Here is a 19,369-nt window from a genome sequence, read left to right as displayed (position 1 = left end):
TCTGGTGGTGCATGGTCATGGTCTTGTTGACTTGGGCTAATCTGATCTTTTGAATAGGGGCTTTGCTATAGATGACATATCTTTTAGGAATGACACCTGTGCAGTTCATTGCATTGTGGCAATAATCCTCCCCCTTTTGCACGTGGTTGGTTCCATTCCTTTTGCCTTGTACACATGTAACTCTTTTGAAGTTCATTGGAGTGTAAACCAAATGTCCACAAGGTCTGCCTTTGTGGAAATGGACTTCCTTTCAGTTGCAAACTGTAGCTGGGCAGCTCATTCTTGGCTGTGCTTTAGCTTGCCCAGCTGCTGCACACATTTCCTGAAATAAACCAGGCCTCGCTGTATCTTATTAGCTCTGTGTACAAGCACACTTTAAACTACAGAGACCAATGAATGGATCAAAGAATTTAACCTTTTTTATTATGTTCTTTCCACAAATAACTCTAAAGTAACACTCTAAAATGTCCCTCTTTTTGTAAACTCTCCCAGTAAACTGCCTTAAATAAGATGTATTAATGCCACAAATATAAACTATTCATATCACATATATTTAAGAGAATGCATTTAACTACAAACCCCAAGCATATAAACAATATGTTGTTCCCCTTTCACCGTACTAAAGAACTGCTTTGTAACATGGAAACAAGGCAGGCTTTTTGAATGAGAAAGAAAACACTCTAATATATATTTTGAAAGAGGAAAATATTCACTTTAAGGCAGGCAGGCAAAACGACATAGTGTTTTGGTGGCTCGGCATCCTTTTGTTTTCATCCTTTCACAGAAGATGGCTCGTTGTCTGAGCTCTCTTTGGCAGTTTTCCTTCCTTAATGGAGGCAGTGAGGGATGGGGGGGGCGGAGTTGTTACTGGTGCTCTTCTTCACAGTCTCTGAAATCATATGCCAGCTGCAATTTTGCATCACCTTGATCAGACATCACATGCTCTTGTATTCTTGACACAACAATGAACCAAAAACTAACCCCTGTGTGTTGTGATTGGTTTTTAAAAGATTCAGAGACTGTTGGACATCGAGGAGGAAACACTGCTTATGTTGTCGTTTGTTCTGCTGAGCCATTGCACGTGGCTCGCAGTTCAGTGGAAACTGCTTGTATTCAACGTCTTCCTGGAACTCTGCCAGGTAGAGAAATATAAACAGTCTTAATCCTGGCTAGCTTGCTTGTGGCATTTTTGCACACTTTTATGGATTAACTCACTGGCCAGCCATTGATGCAGTTGTCTTCGTCTTGATAGTAAACTGTCTGCAAAGGGGCAGGGAGAGAAATACTGAACTCCATCACTTCATCAGTGCCCTACAGTAACCATGGCATAAGACCCTAGGCAGGGTGAGGTCTCTTTCTCGCTGCACTTCCTTAGTGCTCTCATCCACTATCTTGTAGAAGAGTATTGTGGTGCCAGCTGGTAGCAGTCTGCACACATTCCTCAGTACATCCACACCCTTTTCTTAATGCATTCTCATACACAGTCTGCCGGCCGAACTTGGATCCTCCTAGGCTTGTGAACAGGTGTTCCATTACAGCAGCGGGCACAGCAAACACTGCAAGCTATGATCATCATCGAAAGTACCGTAACTGAAAGGCAGAGAGAGAGAGAGAGAGAGAGAGAGAATATTAGCTTCTGGAATTGCTAGCCAGGAGCTAGAACAACCCAACCTGCTAATACAATGAATAGGCTCACCAGAAAGGGACAGTTGTGGCTTTTACATTTGTCTTGTGTCCTCTGGAATTACTAGAGGGCACAAGAGTTGCTAACAACAAGAGCTCTAAAACAAGCCCAAACTATGCTCGTTGTTTTTAATTGTTTTGCTTTTGGCACCTACAAAAAAAAAAGTAACCTTCGCTTTTCTGCTCTCCCAGCTGTGCCCAGGCTTGGAGTGGAGAGTAGGCAGATGATCACTGTCAAGGTAATGGGTTCCTAGAAAATACAGGCAGGGGGAGGGAGTGAAAGGAAGAAGCAGCTGGTTCTCTGAGGCCTGGGAAGTGGAATGGATAAAGGACATAAACAACACTTGGGCTATAGTGGAGACTGGGAAAGGAAATTCCTGTAATGGGTTGGGGAAGGATTTTGCATGGCTTTCAAACTTACGAACATTAACCCACTCTGCTGAACAATGACTATTACTACTAATGGCTTTTGTCTATATGGCAAAAGAGCACAAAGTGTGGGGTTGTGTTCCCTGTTCCTTTTACATCATGCCAACGCCAGAGTGGCACTGAGCGCTGGAACTGGGAATCTCTGGATTCAAGTCATACACCTCTCTCACGAACTTGTTGTGAGGCCTTGTACAAGCCACTGTTTAGCACATCAGCGAGACAGAAATAATACTGACCGTTCTCAAAGGATAGTGTGAGCTGCACAATGATTATAAACCCCATTGCAAATCAAACAGTATATGAGTGGTAGTAGCTGTTTTTAAAGGTACAGCTGATTTCTAATGTAAAGAGTACCAGCAGGTAAAGGGCAAAGGAAATAATCTTCAACATGTTTAGTCTAAAAGCTTTAGTTCGGGCTAGCCCAGAGTTATAGCTGAAAGAAGGCTAGGCTCATCTGGCACTTTCCCAATTCCAACAAGGGGAGGATTTGTTGCAGTACACAAGCAGGCTTTTCTTCTTTGGAATTCAACAGAAGAAAACATTATACAGTTGCTTTTATATCTACCAGCTTTCTTCGGTATCTGTGGTTGTTAATTACCCCGTCACTTGTTTCAGGAACTGCTCCATGCTACCTGGTGTATCTTTGGACACATGCATGTTAATCACTTGATGACTGTTTCATATTTGAACATCTGTCACAGACAGAGCTTCCCTACCGCTTTGGATATGCTGCTTTGCAATGGATATGCACACTTCATACATTCATCTAAGAATGCAAGTGATGAGAAGTTATGTGTGAATTGGGCCTCGTTCTCTTTATGCTGGGAGATTCCGCTGTTAGCTCTAAACTGTACATACTACCTCCTGCATAATCTTGTAGTATGGTAGCCCAAAGCAACACTACCGTTTGACCCAGAGTTAACTATTTCTGTAAATGTTGGCTCCCATGCCATTCATATGATAAAGTTCAGATTGAAACTTTAAATACTATAGAACCTAGGGGCTGGCTGCCAGTCCTGATTCTGCCACACAAATATTCACATATATAAACAGCATTTATATTGTATGGTGAAACTTATCAGCGTAGATCTGCACTGAATTCTTACAAATGTTTACTTCAAGCCTGTCCTGAACATCACAATTGCTGAGGAGTCAGAAACCATGTAGATTAAAGAAAAGCTCAAAAAAAGAATACAATATTCATAGCTCCTGAATGACAAAATAGACCCATCTGATGAGCCCAGAAAGTTGCAAGCATGATTCATACTTACCAATGAACAAGATGATGATGAAAAAGAACACAATCTCCAAAGGTTCAGCCTTGGGTAGTCCCTCGAGCTTGAGCCATAGCTTGCTACCAAGAGCATAGAGTTCATTCTGAAATTCCTTGAAAGACATCCTGCTTGGGTTAACCCACGTTTTGTAACACTGGGGGACAGGTCGGGGGGGTCGGGAGAACAAAAGAGAGAATTTGTCAGAGTTTCTACTGTTAACTTTCATAAACTGAACACCAAGAAGGAACTGCCTTTTCTGTGGCGCTAACTAAATTGAGATCACCAGCAAAACAAGTTTAGCAGGGCTCTGCCCTTGATTTTCTAGTCATGTGCACAGCAGTTCAGAAGGAGACACATCCAAACAGAATGTACATTCAAGCCAATCAGAAATTGATTTCCCTAATTCTGACTCTCATTATTTCAGAGGTTACAGCAATAATTTTGCTCTTCCTGAATAATTTCTTCCTCCACATAAATATTTGCCCATGTCAGGTATTTATTTAAAATATGTATGTCCCATCTTTCCACAGGGCAGACTACGTGTGTGTGTGTGTGTAAATAAGTAAGTAAGTAAATAAATAAATAAATAAGCCTTCTGCACAGAATTGTCCATAACTATTTTTGATCTTCCATCAAAGAAGAAGCGGCTTATGTCTCTACTCCTTTCACCTTCAGAAGAAAGTGCCTGGGTTCCACATGAAGTGCATAATGCTGTGGCATTCCATATTCTCAGTTCTATTCCACTGAGAATCATTTTCTTTTGCTCTAGAGCTGCTTGGACACCGGCTGCTTTGTCATTTGTTCTAAAAGGTCTAACACAGGGGTCACAAAACCTTTTCAGCAGGGGGCCGGTCCACTGTCCCTCAGACCTTGTGGGGGGGCCGGACTATATTGGGGGGGGGGATGAACGAATTCCTATGTCCCACAAATAACCCAGAGATACATTTTAAATCAAAGCAAACATTCTACTCAAGTAAAAACATGCTGATTCCTGGACCGTCCGCGGGCCGGATTTAGAAGGCAATTGGGCCGCATCTGGCCCCCAGGCCTTAGTTTGCCTACCCATGGTCTAACATCTAAGAATGATAATACAGTAAATTTTCCCAATTTAAACGTAACTCAGGCATACTCTGTGCATTATTTTCACAGTGTGCCTTAATCTGGAGTTTATTCCTGGAGGAGTTTCGAAGACTGCAGCTATTAAATAAGAATGTGTATTTAATTTGGTAGCCTATCATGCACGTAAACAAAGCATTAAGAAATAAAAAAAGTTAAATGTCGATTTTTGGGTTTCCAACCCTCATGTTAACAGTGTGCAGAAATACATGGTTTTTTCTCTTCTTGGTTGAAGCAGCTAATTAACTTGTCTGTTTAAAACTTTGAGAGCTTCTGGGCCTTATTGTCAGCAGCCACATAACATACATCCAGGGTTTGGGCTTTGAAACCTCATTGCAGTGCTGTTGCAAGAGCTAGGCCTTCAGGGTTTGGTGTGAAGTTGAACCTTCCATGGGTGTGCCGATGCCTGGCTTAGGAAAGATATTTGGCCCATGAAAGGGAGTTTAAATCTTGGGAGTTGTTTTAGTTATGGCTTGCTTGCATGACTGCAGGTAAATGATGCCTTATCTCAAAATACAAGAATTATTGTGGGTTTATACAGTGGTACCTCTAGTTGCAAACATGATCCGTTCTGGGGTGCCGTTCGCACCCCAAAAAGTCTGCAACTAGAGCGGTGCATCTGCACAAGCACGGAGTGCGATAGAATGCTTTTGTGCATGCGCTTGCGGCCAAACCAGGAAGTATACATTTCCGGGTTTGCTGCGTTCGCAACCCGAAAAGCCGCAACGTGAAGCAAACGCAACAAGAGGTATGACTGTAGTTGGAAATAGATATTTGTACTAAAAGCTCAATAATCCTTTCATTTAACAACTTTACCTTCACGTGACTTTCTGAACTCCCCTTCTGCAAGTGAAGGAAAACAACGTGACTAAAGCTGTAGGACAAGATAGCTATTAAAGAGCTTGAAAAGGCAACGCAGCACAGCAGGGTAGCCACTGATGTTCAGCTGCCTGATTTATCTTACCATTCTATACATCGTGGCACTAGATAAGCTCTGCTGGTTGTCTTGCTGCTGTTTAAGCTTAAAGTAGTGGCCAGAAAACATTCATGTTGGTTTTCTGCTTTTTAATGTGGATTTGTTATGCAACGCCTATTGAATATTGTGAAAATTGCCACTATCGGGGCACTAATTCAACACACCATTTTGTACATACTGACTGAGGATGGCCTTGTGCTTGAAGTACATAATTATTCTAACAGCTATGAATTCTGCCTGTTCATCATTTGAGTTCTCCAGTTTAGCTCCTGCCTTTTCCTTGTTCAGAATGGTCTTGGTCCAGGCTGTTCCTCTGAATAATCTCTTCCCCAACCAAATCCTATGGCACAAGGATGGGTACTTGAGCTCTTGTGAAAGCTTGTTACAGTTCAGAGCAGTGTCAGCATTTAGGTATAGCAGTGGATGCATACCTGCCTTTCCTGTATGCAGCTCTGTCAGCTGGTGATGAATTGCAGATGGCTAAATAAAGGCATTCTCGGGTGTTAAATGCTTCGTTAGACTGCTTCCTTCTGAGTTCTGACAGCAAAGCAGACACCTTCCTCTAAGGAAAAAGCTCTGCAGAAGGAAATTCTTATCACTTTCCCCAGGAGATATGTTCTGTGGCAGGAGACCACTGGCACTTGACAGCTGTTGAACTGCTTTGGATGGGCTGTCTTTGTGCCCATTAATAGTCAGGCTCATAGCTGCTCTGCCTCCATTTCCACACGGTCCTGCCTGAAGTAGTTTTGAGATCCAGTCACTGAATTTTAAATTACATGTTCGAGATATTCAGTAACTTCTTTTCCAACTTAATAAGAATATACGAGTTATCATGAAGACAGGAACAATCCTAACCTCCCAGTGGTCTCACACACTTTTGCTTCAGATTGCAGTTAACATCAGCTTATTGTGTCTGAACCTGACAAACTGTGGTTAACTATGGTTTGTTGGAAACATGCAAAGTTCAAACTGTGGTTTATGAAACTGGCTTGCTTTGACAAAGTGAACCAGAGGTTAGAGTTCAGACATCATGCTAAACTCTGGTTAATTGAAATCTGAAGTGAACATCTAATCTCACAGCTGTACCCGTGGTGAGGCAGGAGCTCCCATTCATCAGCAGGGAGACTGCGCTTGTTCCCTTCACAATCAACCATTTTTGTGTTACATCTGAATATCATTATTTTCAGGCCCATAGGAAATCAATACCTAGTTGAGTAGATAGTTTGCTTTTTTGGTACGCCTACGGTAAGGAGTGAGCAAAGCAGACTAGTTACATGCCAAATAAATTCAGTTTGTGGCACCAGACACATTAAATACTAACAAATTTATTTTGTGGACCAGAGTCCATTTCATAAGATGAATAGATCATTTCATCTCACAAAGCAGACTCTGGTCTTTGAGAACTTATGTCATAATATATATGTTTTTAGTCTTTAAGGTGCCTGGTGCCACAGGATTCTCTTGTTTTTGCTGCAACAGACAAACACGGCCACTTCTCTGAAAATTAATAATTCAGCTTTGTGCTTTCAGGCTTGACAAATGAGACTAAATGGTATTTATGACTTCGTCTCTTAGTGGAGGTTGAATACTGGAAGTAATTGTTGGTTTGACGGTTCTGTGCAAAACCAGACTTTCTTGCAGGCAAACAAGTATGTTGGAAACACACTAATGAGAATATTATGTTGCTGAACACTCTTTCTATCCTCAGACTGATGTACCAAGACTACCAACTAATATTCAGTCACTGTTCACAGTGTCTGTTAAAATACCACAGCTGTGATTCACTGGACAAAATGCTGATTCTGGCCCCAAGTGAACTGGATATAAATATCCACAGTTTACCCATGAAGCTGTGGAGAAGATCCCCAGTCCATAAAATGTAAAGAATGTTGACCAAAGGCATTTGTGATATAGGAGATCTGTAAAGCGTTTCTTATTGCGCTTTTAACTACACCTTTTGATGGGACATGTAGAACATCCATCTGTAAACCATAATAGAGCTTCCAGATTTAGAATTGGAACACCAGTCTATCATTTCTCTGTACTTTGAGAAAATAGTTGGTTATTTGGCTTTCAAACCTCAACTACATGGCAGAGAGCCATGGTTTACCTTCAAATTAAGCAGATGTTTGCTCTGCAAGCATTGACCGATGCAAGTCATTAAAGCTAGTGTGGCACTCTGTAGATCTCTTTGAAGGTTTGTCTTTGGTTTTGTGACCTGGCATGTATGTGTCCTGTGAAATGGGACTCTGTTGAAAGGAATTAGCATTAATCGTTGCAGAGAAACAAACCTCTCAAACGATGATCATGGAGTGATCCAAGTTGGATAATTCCAGTAATTTCTTTTCCCCAAAGGCAGATGTTCCTTCCTCTAAACCACCAGTTTATTCCAACTTTATTTACAATAAAAATGATGAATATTTAGGTCTTACAGAGACCTAACAGAAACAAAGGAAAATGTTGTTTTTTACATGATGCTTGGGGAAGCAAGATGTTTTGGTACTATGTTTATATAGTCAGTTTTTGGAGGAAAATTTTCCAGTTGTATTCATGTGCAGATTATTTCATTAGCTGCATGTTCTTCCAAATGTGCCTCCGTGAGGCCTCCAACAGCATTTTCAGGGTGCAATCCAGTGGTATTTCTGGTTACGTACTTAATTCATTCCGGAGGTCTGTTCTTAACCTGAAACTGTTCTTAACCTGAAGCACCACTTTAGCTAATGGGGCCTCCTGCTGCTGCTGCGATTTCTGTTCTCATCCTGAAGCAAAGTTCTTAACCCGAGGTACTATTTCTGGGTTAGCGGAGTCTGTAACCTGAAGCGTATGTAACCTGAAGCGTATGTAATCCGAGGTACCACTGTGCAAAACTTGCTTTATCAAAGCCTGTGCACACACTGGATATGTTTTTTAACAACTTGCATAAAGACACAGTGGTTCCCACGTGACCTGCCTTTCTAATATGACCTGTACCACCTCACCTAGTTACTGAAACTAATGGTGGCCAGCAAAATTGAGCTGGAAATGCAAGGACAAACAAATAGGTTGAAACAGGCCATTTAATCAAACTTGCCTGCCAATAAGTCGTTTGTGAATAGCACAAAAATCCACCAGAACTGTGTGGGGAAACAAATAGAACCAAGTTAAAAACAAAACTTTGACTTGGAGCTGTGTGTTACAGTTTCTCCAGAATACCACACAGTCAGTGTTTCCTGATGTGAGTGGCTAGTACACAAATTTGCTGTATACTGTGTAGAGTCTCTGGCAAATGCTCTTGGGCAGTTGTGCTTTATGGAGACTGAGAGGCCTCTTTAGCGTATGACAGCTGGTAACACAAGCCAGGGCTCTGCCTTCTTATTCCTAGACATGTGTTTCAAATTGCATGTTTCCCCATAGCTGCAGCATAAGGCTCCTGCCAAACCCTTCAGCATTTTTTTTCTTTTTCCAGAAAACATTGGTCTGTTTTTCTCCTGTACTCCTCTGCTTGCTTTTTTGCCTTTTTATTTAACTTTTTCTTCCATCTTCAAATAACAGAAGCTGCCGATCTCTCAAAAAGGGGTAGAAGTTGTGTTATAGCAGGAACTTTGGAATTCAGGTTTCTGCCAGGAAGAAGGGTGGTGTGTTCAATTAGTGCGGCCTTCCATATAAATATTCTAATTTCTTTACACAACCAGTTTGTGAGAATATGCAAGCTCTTGCAAGTTAGCAAGATCCAAAGCGAATTTGCAGATTTCCATGAAGGCACATCGCATGAAGTGGGGAGTGGTAGAAAGAAATCTATTTTATAGGCGAAATTGGCTTGGGGCTGTTTCTGCTTTTCAGGAGTTTGTAGGCAAAAAACAATAGACTACTGGGGTACCAATCCAAAAAAGGCTGCAGAACCATTATGGAAGTAATTAGGCTGAATTGGCTTTGTGTGCAAATTTTAAAAAGTGGGGGGGAGACTCCCTAAGTTTTCTCTTTGGTAACAAGTGAGGAAATATATTTTGGTAGTGGAAAGCCTTGATAGGTGGCAATAAAACTGGCTTTCTCTCTGGTGTGTGCAAGTACATTGCCTACCTCCTGAATTTCTTGGTTGTGGCACCTTACTTTGTAGAGCTTCCTCTTAAGGGAGTACCCTTTTTACAGCTGACCTTTTGGAGGTAAATGATGGGCTTTGGGCTTTTGGTTTTATCACTGTTGAAGCACTTATTAGGTTGGTATTCTTTTATGGGTGGGTGTGGGTGTGCATATGTGCGCACACACACACACAGTTAGGTAGACTTGAAAATTGCTTTAAAGCACCTCTCAAAAGTGAGCTTCAGATTTAATAGATCTAGTCCTTTGCCATAGCTGTGGATTGCTTTTTGTTGCAACATACCGTACTTTTCCGTGTATAAGACTAGGTTTTTTTACTTTAAAATAAGGTTAAAAATCTGGGGGCATCTTATGCACAGATAGTTCATATGCCCACTTTATAGATTTGGGGTCCCCGAAAGTAGGGGGTGTCTTATACATGGGGTGTCTTATACACGGAAAAATACGGTATTCCTCAACGAGAGCTCAGTATGGCAAGTAAACTAAGAGTTAATCTTCAATGGGTGAGTGTGTACTTGCTAGAGACAGAGTAGCACAAGGTATTGGTTGTGTTCATGTGTCCCATAAACAAATGCTTTTGTTTATGGGACAGGAACCTCTGCTTTGGAACAGGATCCCTCTCATCTTCTCACTATCCCTGCCTAAAGCTGCTTAGCAAGATCTCCTTGTTGAGCCTTTGTAATAAGTCAGAGTTAGTTGCAGCAAAAACAATGAAGAGTCTTATGTCACTTTGAAGAGTAACAAAAGCATTGTGCAGTATAAGCACACAGGGGCCAAGGCCCAATAGGTGTCCATAAAGTCTATGTGAATATCCCTGAACAAAGAAAGCAAGAGCACTTCTCTTATTATAATTTTTATTACATTAAGTGAAGCCAGTCGGTGTGAGTGTGCCCCACTCCCAAATACAGGCTGCTGCTAGTGAACAGGTCTAACAAGTTGAGTTCTGAAAGGTAAAAAATCAGGGAGGGACAACTGTTTTCTGTAGTAAGGTATCTGTTCCCAGGGCTTGCTCAGACCAAATGTCACAGTGTAAAATGTGCAGATTCCAGCTCAGCAGCTTCACACTGGAGTCTTCTTTTGAATCTACTTGGGTGGAGTTTGGTGACTTTAATGTATGTTACAGAATGTTCAAAGAGATTGAAAAGCTCCCCCACTGGTTTCCTAGTTTTGCAATACTTAACATATGGTTTGTTTCCATTAAGCCTCTTGCATAAAGACTGTCCTGCATAACTGATGTTAATATATTTCACTTTAGAAGAGGTTCAGGTGAACAAGCTCTTGATGATATGGCTTGGTAGTGTTATCAGCATAGAGAAAAAGCACAGAGTTGGCACCTGGTTTGTTCCTCATTTTCTCTCTCCATTAAGTAGCCCATTTCTGCTTATAATAAACCTATTTCAATGAAAGCTTTAGTGCTCTACTCTGGCCAGCGTTTCCTAATGGTTAGAGCATGCTGTGCTTAGAATAACGTCATGTTCTGTTAAGATAGTACTCTGAACCAAAACCAATGACTGCAGCACTGCTAGTAATTGGTTAAAAATAAAAATACATATGATCAACACAGAATTTTTTGATAACATACTTCATTAAAACCTGAGCCTTATTTCTGCAGCTGTTGCTTTCTAACTGCTGGAGAGCCAATTGCCAGCATACAAATGTTGAATGGTTCCTAATTGGCACGAAGTCCAGAATCTTGAGACAAACTCTTATTTGTGTGCAGCAGCAGCAGCAGCGGTAGAGCTCTGTTGCTCAAGGAAAGGCTTTAACTGTCTGGGGTAAATGTGCTACAAAACTGAGTGAATGTCCCATAATTTGGCATCTTCAGTAGAATTCCTTCAGGATGTAGCTGACAGTCGGAAAATGCCAGGCCTGGTGTTGGGACGATGTTCGGTTCCTGGGAAGATAGCCTAAATCGTCCCATGGCTAATCTGCAATTTAGCTGTTGGAATTTTGTTTAAAGTGAACACACACATTCCAAACCAACTAGGATCGTATGCATTTAAAAATTGTATGGAATTATTTCTGCAACTAGCTGTCATATTTGCACAAGTTAAAAAAAATTGCTAGAATTTTACTTTTCAGGTTGTTGTTTCTGTGTTTGTGCCTGATTCAGAGGGGAGCAGAATCCAAGTGAACATGGAAGAACTTAATCTGTTGACATTCTCCTTAATGCAGTGCAACTTCAGAAACTCTGCTTACAAACCGTTCTGTCTCCCTGACTCACGTTCTCCCACCCGACCCGTCCTCCTCACGCACTTTCCTCTGACAATCCCACGTTGCAACGTTTACTATGAAATCTTGGCACAGGCTTAAGTTGAACAAACCAATTGACCCATACAAAGATGCTTGTAGAGAGTAGGAGAAGAGGTAAAAGTCAGCCTTACCCAAGTAGTGTTGCAGAACCAGCCGTCCCTTTGTCCTTCGTGTTTTTCTTTCTGTTGTCATTTCATGTCAGCTCTCCTCCCCCCCACATTTTTTCACCCTCTCTGCTTCCTATCTCTTTCCTCCCTCAACTCCTCTTTGCCCTGCTGCTGACAGCCAGCTGCTCTGTGCCTGCGCTTTCTCTTTCACCCTCTCCCTCTTTTTTTTTGTTGTTGGTCGTCCTGGAGATGTGAAGTTTCATATTACATGTGCACTAAGGGGAGGATCACAGATGGAGACTTGCAGCTAGCGCAAACTCCCCAGTGCAGAGCTCCCGAAACCAACACTTGTTACAAGCTCATTGTGTAACTCTTGATTGTGCATAAAGTTTCTTCTCTATTTTTATTAGACCTCTTTCCATGCAGCCTGGGTGAGTGTTGAGAGAGCTCCCTTCCCTTTATCTGCCTGTATATTAAAGTGATTTGCTTTTCTGCAGGCTACTGAGTTCTTTATTAGCTCCCAGTAAAAAATCTACAGCTATTCTGTAAAGAAGCCAATGATAAGGAATGAGAGAACTTGCAGCGGCTCTTGGACTTAAAATATGTGGAAACATTTGAACTCCTACGCTTTTCTCAGCGTGCCTCCTCAAAAAGACAAAATAACTTTGGATTTTTCAGTACGTCTTATTCCCATGAAAGTCAGTGTTCTAAATAGTCTTAAATTGAATTTGTGAACAGCGACTGTTGGTTGGCTTTTCTGTAAACAGGTATTATCTTATCACCTCAAAGGCTGCTTTAAGCAGGAGTGGGTATCTGATGGCCTCTGGGAACACCTAATTAAATAATCATAGAATCATATCATATAATCAAAGAGTTGGAAGGGACCCTGAGGATCATCTAGTCCAACCCTCTGCAGTGGAGGAATACCCAGGTGTCCTGGACGGAGATTAAATATGCAACTGTGGCATTATCAGCACCATACTCTAACCCAGTGTTTCCCAACCTTGGGCCTCCAGCTGTTTTTGGACTACAAATCCCATCATCCCTTGCCACTGGTCTTGCTAGTCAGGGATGATGGGACTTGTAGTTCAAAAACAGCTGGAGGCCCAAGGTTGGGAAACACTGCTCTAACCAACTGAGCTAACGCATTTGTGCTGAATGAAGGTTAGGGTTAGGGAAGGAGGAGCTGGGCTAAGAGACAATTGGGTTGTCCTGTTAGTGCAAGAACCTTTGCCTGTGCAAGAAGACTTCCTTACCCCCTCACCCCAAATCTGCTCCATGGGGTTTGGGAAAGAAACTCCAGAACAGATTGTGCAGGGGGAGGAAGAGAAGAGAGAGTTGTGTTGTGTTGTGCAGACAAAAGTCTTTGTGCTAAGGGAAGACTTCGCTGGATACAACCCAATATGCCAGAGGCAACATACAGCTTTGCTTGCCCCTGAAAGAACCAGGGGCAGGAAGACTCCATGAAAGCTGAGACAGCTGCTTGAAGGTGCTTCGGAGGGGATGAAACCCTGACATTCTCCCCAGAGCTTTCCTGGTCTGTTGACTGGGTTTCACTTAAGCACTTCCAAAGGGATTACCGTATTTTTCGCTCTATAGGACGCACTTTTTCTCCTCCAAAAATTAAGGGGAAATGTGTGTGCGTCCTATAGAGCGAATGCAGGCTGCGCCGCTAAGCCCAAAGGCAGAACAGGGAGACGGAGCGCTGTGGAGCGCTCCGTCTCGCTGTTCTAGCTTGGGGACGGCTGCGCGCAAAGCCTCTCCAGGGTAGCGGGGTGCCTTCACCCCGCTCTCCTGCAGAGGCTAGCAAGGCTGTTCCCAAGCCAGAACAGCGAGACGGAGGGCTCCGTCTCGCTCTTCTAGCTTGGGGACGGCTGCGCGCAAAAGCCTCTCCAGGGCAGCGGGGTGCCTTCACCCCGCTCTCCTGCAGAGGCTAGCAAGGCTGTTCCCAAGCCAGAACAGCGAGACGGAGGGCTCCGTCTCGCTCTTCTAGCTTGGGGACGGCTGCGCGCAAAAGCCTCTCCAGGGCAGCGGGGCGCTGCGCTCCAAAGGCTTCAGGGATCTTTGAGGCTGGGGGGGGGGGAAGCAGCGCTTCCCCCCACCGCCAGCCCCACATGCTCGGGTGAATGCACCTTGAACGCACCTTGTTTTAGAGGGGGAGAACAAGTGGGAAAATTTTTTTCCCCTGTTCTCCCCCTCCTATGGTCCGGTGCGTCCTATAGAGCGAAAAATACAGTATGTTGGTTAAGCCCTATGTGCTTGTCTCTGCTGCAGGTGATATTTGGTGTTATGAAGGAAACGTGCATGTTCAGTCTCCACGAAGGAAATTTGGGAGGGCAATCCTCTATTTTTCTGCAGGTGCAGAGTGCCTAGCCTCTCCTGCCCTGTCTTTTTCTATTTGTCTCTGTATGAATATCCCACTTTAGAGGGAGATTGTTCCCCTTTATGTCATGAGCAAAAGTTCTGGATTTCCCCGTATGCTAAGTCAGAACAATGGTGCAATCTGGCCAAGTGACCAGACAGTAATCCTGGCAGACCAACATTTTCCTATCATCTCTGGCAGAGATATTTTCATTAAGGAGTCTGTAAGCTTAAGATATACCCTTCGCCCTCAACACCAGTTAGAAACATTACATATCCTCTGACTCGCCAGTAGGTTTTTTTTGCCACTACAGTATGGGTTTTTGGAGGAGCTGTTCTTCTGCAAGCAGGGTTGGGGGAATGGAAAAATGAGTATTCATTTTTGTGTGTGTGTTCCTGTTAACTGAAACACACAAATTATCCTCCTAGCATGACGGAATTATATTTTGCCTTTCTCGTGTTCTGAAAAACAAAGGATTGACTTGCCAAAGACCCTTGGCATTTCCAGCTGGATAGAGTTAGCAAGATTTTGGAGGGGCATGGGGGGGAATTACACACGATAGCCTTTCAGAGGTTGTGAAAAGAGTGCTTTCTTTAGGCTCAAGAGTCGACGTGAGTCAGTGCCATTTTGCAAGGGTTATAAAGATAGCTTTGTCGCATCTCTCTCGCTTCCCCACTCTGTTTCTCCATGCAGCGGCTGACACTGGCTCAGCTCTCTCTCTACCTGAGCCGGGGTACCATCCCTTCCCTTTTTAGCACAGTGAGTTCTTAGTTTTGCCTGGTGGTGTCTCAAAAGCTGCCAGTTCCAGGAAAGTTCTGTTTGACACCTTTGCCAGGATGGTAGGAAACATTTCACATGCTGATTTTAAATACCACAAAAGTGCTTTGCTGGGATTCTAAACTTCACTGGGATTCAGTGTTGCCCCCCCCCCCCAAGCTTGTGTTCAAATGGAGGGGGGGTGAAATGTTAGTTTTTAAACTGCTGGGAGCATTTGGACTTCCATTTAGTTATAGCCTATTCAAAAACATACATACATGGGGTCATTTATAGCTTGGGGTTTTTTCCTTCAGATATGAAAAAAGAATGCAAATGGACCTTGGTGAATATGTTTTCCCATCAATATTGTGCATTTTCATTCTACAATGAAGATTCCAACAACAGTGGAATGCTTGGCCAATTGCTTTTCTTTATTAGTGATCTGTCTTCACTCTGCTATAGATTAGAATGTACATAAATGGGCACTATTGGAAGCTGTGGTGGCAAGAAGGAGCATTTTGAAGCAGCTCTCTGATGAGCTGGGCCCCAAATATTTTGGATTGTATCCAACCAAGTCATACTGTTCATGCAAGAACTTCTGCTTGCACAACTTTTCCTCCTCCTCCCATGTTTTGATGGGTCTCCCAACTCTCCAGAGCATATTTGGGAGCCTTGGGAGCATGCAAAGAGAGGGAGGGAAATTCTGTTGTGCATGCAGAAGTTTTTGCTTAAATTCTGGGTCAACTTTGTTTGATAAAACCCTTTCCCAGAGGAATACTATTGCCCAAGCAACTTAAGAGCTGCTTCATGCTGCAAGGAGTTCAATGCATTTTCAGCCACTTGTTTGTTGCCCTCACATGAAGATCACGAAGTGTGAACCACAATATTTTTCTGCTTGAGTGTGTACCTGTCCTTGACAATGTTTGCAACTGGTTGTGTGGAGGGTAGTATAAACCAGCCCTGAAACAAAGTTTTCTTTGTAGCTCTTTTAAATGTTGCTGGCATTTTGGAATGTCATAACTGCTAACATACCTTCTGTTTAAAAGCGAGTAGGAGAGACTGTCAAGAAACCATTTGTGGCTACAAAGCCATGTGCTTAAATATTCTAAAATTAAAAACTAGCAAATTCCAGATGCAGGTAACCTAGAAACTTTGCTTTCTGAATTATTCCCATTGTGGCAGTGTGCCTTGATTCTGGGGTTATTTTTAATTTGACCACCATTATGACACCTCTCTAGGCTAGGGTTACCAGACATCCCCGGTTTCCGGGGACAGTCCCCGGATTTGCAAATCTGTCCCCGGACAAATTCCATCCCCGAAATGTCCCCCGGTTTGCAAATCTGTCCCCAGGAAATGTGGCAGTGGCAGCCTCAGCAGCCCGGAGTCAGCCTGGTAGTGCAGTTGGCTCTGGTTGGCTTCAGGAGCTGCTCGCTGCTGTGGCGCCCACCATTTTTCCTCTCCGGAAGTCCCCATATGATATGTTTATACAATATGCATGTGTGCTTGGGCCCAGGGTCTTTTGTCTCACCATCCCCACTACTGACTCCCTGTTGCTACTCAGCTTCAAAAAAAAAAAAAGTGTCCCCGGATTCATTGAAAAAAATCTGGTAACCATACTCTAGGCTTGCTTACCCATCTAGGGCAGGCATAGGCAAACTCCAGCCCTCCAGATGTTTGGGACTACAATTCCAATCATCCCTGACCACTGGTCCTGTTAGCTAGGGGTGATGGGAATTGTAGTCCCAAACATCTGGAGGGCCAGAGTTTGCCTATGCCTGACTTAGGGCAAAGTCTCTTTGCTGCCCCTTTCCCTCGAAATGATATTATTCTGTCTTTGCCTCTTAGTTGTCGTCATGCCGCTATAGCCAACTATTTTGGAGACGCCGTCCCCCAGTGCAACAAGTGCTGTGATTACTGTAAGAATCCAGCAGCAGTGAAAAAGCACGTAGAGGCACTTGAACACACCGGCAGCGGCTGGAATAGAACCTGCATTGGACCCTCTGCTTCCTCTTGGAATGCCTTTGACCCAGACCTGTACGAAGGAGGCAGAAGAGGCATGGGTGGCTTCAGCAGGTATGGGTTTGCTTCTGACTCCAGCAGAAGTGAGTTCTGTTGAGAATAATAAGGATTTCTCCTCTTTTCTCTCCTATGGCGGCTTCAGCTATTTTGGGACTAGTAGTTTCCTCATACCTGAAGTCCCCCATCCCTCCCCGCTGCATACAAACTAAGCCAAGTGCCATGACTTCAGCAGCCACTGCGACTTCATGAATCAGCCAGAGGAATAGATAACTCCTTGAAGTGTAGCTGAGCCTGGGAGTTGATAGCTGGACTTAGTAGAACCAACAGAAAATACAGTGGTACCTCGGGTTACATATGCTTCAGGTTACAGACTCCACTAACCCAGAAATAGTACCTCAGGTTAAGAACTTTGCTTCAGGATGAGAACAGAAATTGTGTGGCGGTGGCGCGGCAGCAGCGGGAGGCCCCATTAGCTAAAGCGGTACCTCAGGTTAAGAACAGACCTCCATAACGAATTAAGTACGTAACCAGAGGTATCACTGTAGGTTAAAAAGAAAACACTGGTTAAAAATGTGGCATAAATGCCTTTATGTTGTGATGCAGCCAGGGGTTAACAAATATTGTTGTTCTTACTGGCCAGCCAACAATTTGTTGTTGCAGGCTCATCCTCAAGCGGCAAGGTCTTGTATCTGACCTCATGTTTTGTCTCCAAATGGAGGCAGGAGGAAATCTCCTCTTTCTCCAGCAATGTTGTTGGAGAAGGAGGTCAGAAAGCAGTTGATGGCTGAAGGATTGGCAGCAGGGAGAGGGGAGATGCGACAACAGAGCCTTCCTCTTCCTATGGGCTTGATAGAAGAGCAAGCCAAATCACTCGTGCCTCTCCTGGCAAGCACAGAGCCAGAACACATCCAAGGCTTTGGCTGAATATTAGGGCTGGAAGGAAGTAGGGTTCATCCATTCTGTCCTTTAGCACTAGGTTTGGGAGAAGCCTCAGACTTGTCTCGCTTATCAAAGCCCAGCTCTCATCTCATCATGGTCAGGGAGATTTTCAATGAGACTGCTTGAGTCAGTAAAAGTGTGAAATTAGACCTTGGTGTTGTCAGCTGTTCCACCCTGTTCTGTATTGAGACAACAGAGAGCAGTAGCTTCTGGCAAAATGTTGTGCTTTCTAATCCCTCTTAAAGGAGGGATGGGGGCACCCTGGGAAGAGAAAGAGAAAGATTGCCCATGCTGTAAGAACCAGGTCACTGTCTCTTTAGCTTCCAAGTGCCCCAGACATTCATCTCTTGCCCTGTTGCCTCTGATTATCCTCCAGAAAGTGCTCATAGCAGCATGACTGGGGGTTTTCAGAAGAATTTGACTAGTGACCGTAAGCAAATGCCACTGATTTCAATGGGAAAGTTAAGTGTATGTTCAGCACCACTCTCCCATTGCAAACCACAAGATCTGAAAATGCTTAATTTTTGGCTAGATTGGCCTTTGTTCTGTTTTGTGACCTGCGTTTTGTTCTGGTATGCAGCAGAAAGATTAAAACCAAATGTTAAGTTGCAGTTTTTCTTTTACTTCCCGGTTAAATGAAATAGTTTGCACTATATTTTTTATCTTTTGTTATCCCTTGATCATTGCATGCGGTTAACATCTGTACTTCTTATGAAACAAAGATAAACCAGCCATATATTTCACCTTTTGTAATTTAATTTTCTGCTCTACTTGACTTGCATATCTTGCATAAACTCATCTGTAAATTTATTCTTTTTATGCAGGGTGGTCTTTAAAGGAAAGTGATCACTTTTAAAAGCTTAAAAGCTTCAGAACTTTAAAAGTGACTTCTTATTTAACACATACGTTTCTGATGCTAACAATTCATAAACGAACCAGCTTCAGTCTAGAGTGGGTTTGCATGAGTAGAAAAACACTTGTGCCCTGTCAAATTCCTCTGATTTCCTGGTCCCATTGTAGCTCTTCTGCCCCTTCTCATGCCAGACCAGAGAGGGTCTTCTGGCCGCCAGGAGCAAATTCTGGGGGGCACAGGGGACAGTAGTGGGGAGCTGGGAAGACCCTGTTGCCCAAGTGAATTCAATTCAATCTTCTCTGAATTCAACCGATAAAACACATGGCAAGAGGAACATAGAAGTCTGTGTTGGTTTTGAGGAAATGATCGGTTCTGGATTGATTTATTTGAGAGAAAATCTGGAAATGTGACAGTCTCACCCTGGAATGAAATCTGACTGGGACTCGGGACCACAATCCTCTGGGATATTGTGATGTATTTGCTAGATCAAATTTCCTTGATGCCAGTTTAATGTTTGAAGTAATTCTG

At 43.2% G+C, this 19,369-nt stretch overlaps 2 protein-coding genes across 6 annotated transcripts in view; one reads left to right on the top strand and one right to left on the bottom strand.

Moving 5' to 3' along the window:
• Window positions 1-19,369, top strand: part of RECQL5 (RecQ like helicase 5) — a 49,908-nt gene that overhangs the window by 16,043 nt on the left and 14,496 nt on the right. For all 5 annotated transcript variants that reach the window (XM_053375906.1, XM_053375908.1, XM_053375907.1 and 2 more), the window contains one exon: window positions 16,876-17,103. In XM_053375906.1, the coding sequence (XP_053231881.1) occupies window positions 16,876-17,103 (228 nt within the window). The remainder of the gene's footprint in view (window positions 1-16,875; window positions 17,104-19,369) is intronic.
• On the bottom strand, window positions 1,023-12,205 carry SMIM5 (small integral membrane protein 5). The gene is made up of 3 exons (XM_053375917.1): window positions 11,937-12,205; window positions 3,384-3,540; window positions 1,023-1,590 (listed from the first exon to the last, which is right to left on the bottom strand). The coding sequence occupies exons 2-3, from the start codon at window positions 3,508-3,510 to the stop codon at window positions 1,475-1,477; spliced, it is 243 nt and encodes an 80-aa protein (XP_053231892.1). The 5' UTR covers window positions 3,511-3,540; window positions 11,937-12,205; the 3' UTR covers window positions 1,023-1,474.

Source organism: Podarcis raffonei, chromosome 2, assembly GCF_027172205.1.
Source record: "Podarcis raffonei isolate rPodRaf1 chromosome 2, rPodRaf1.pri, whole genome shotgun sequence".
NCBI lineage: Eukaryota > Metazoa > Chordata > Lepidosauria > Squamata > Lacertidae > Podarcis > Podarcis raffonei.
The sequence above is the reverse complement of the archived record's forward strand: the minus strand, read 5'-3'. Positions and strand labels throughout refer to the sequence as shown.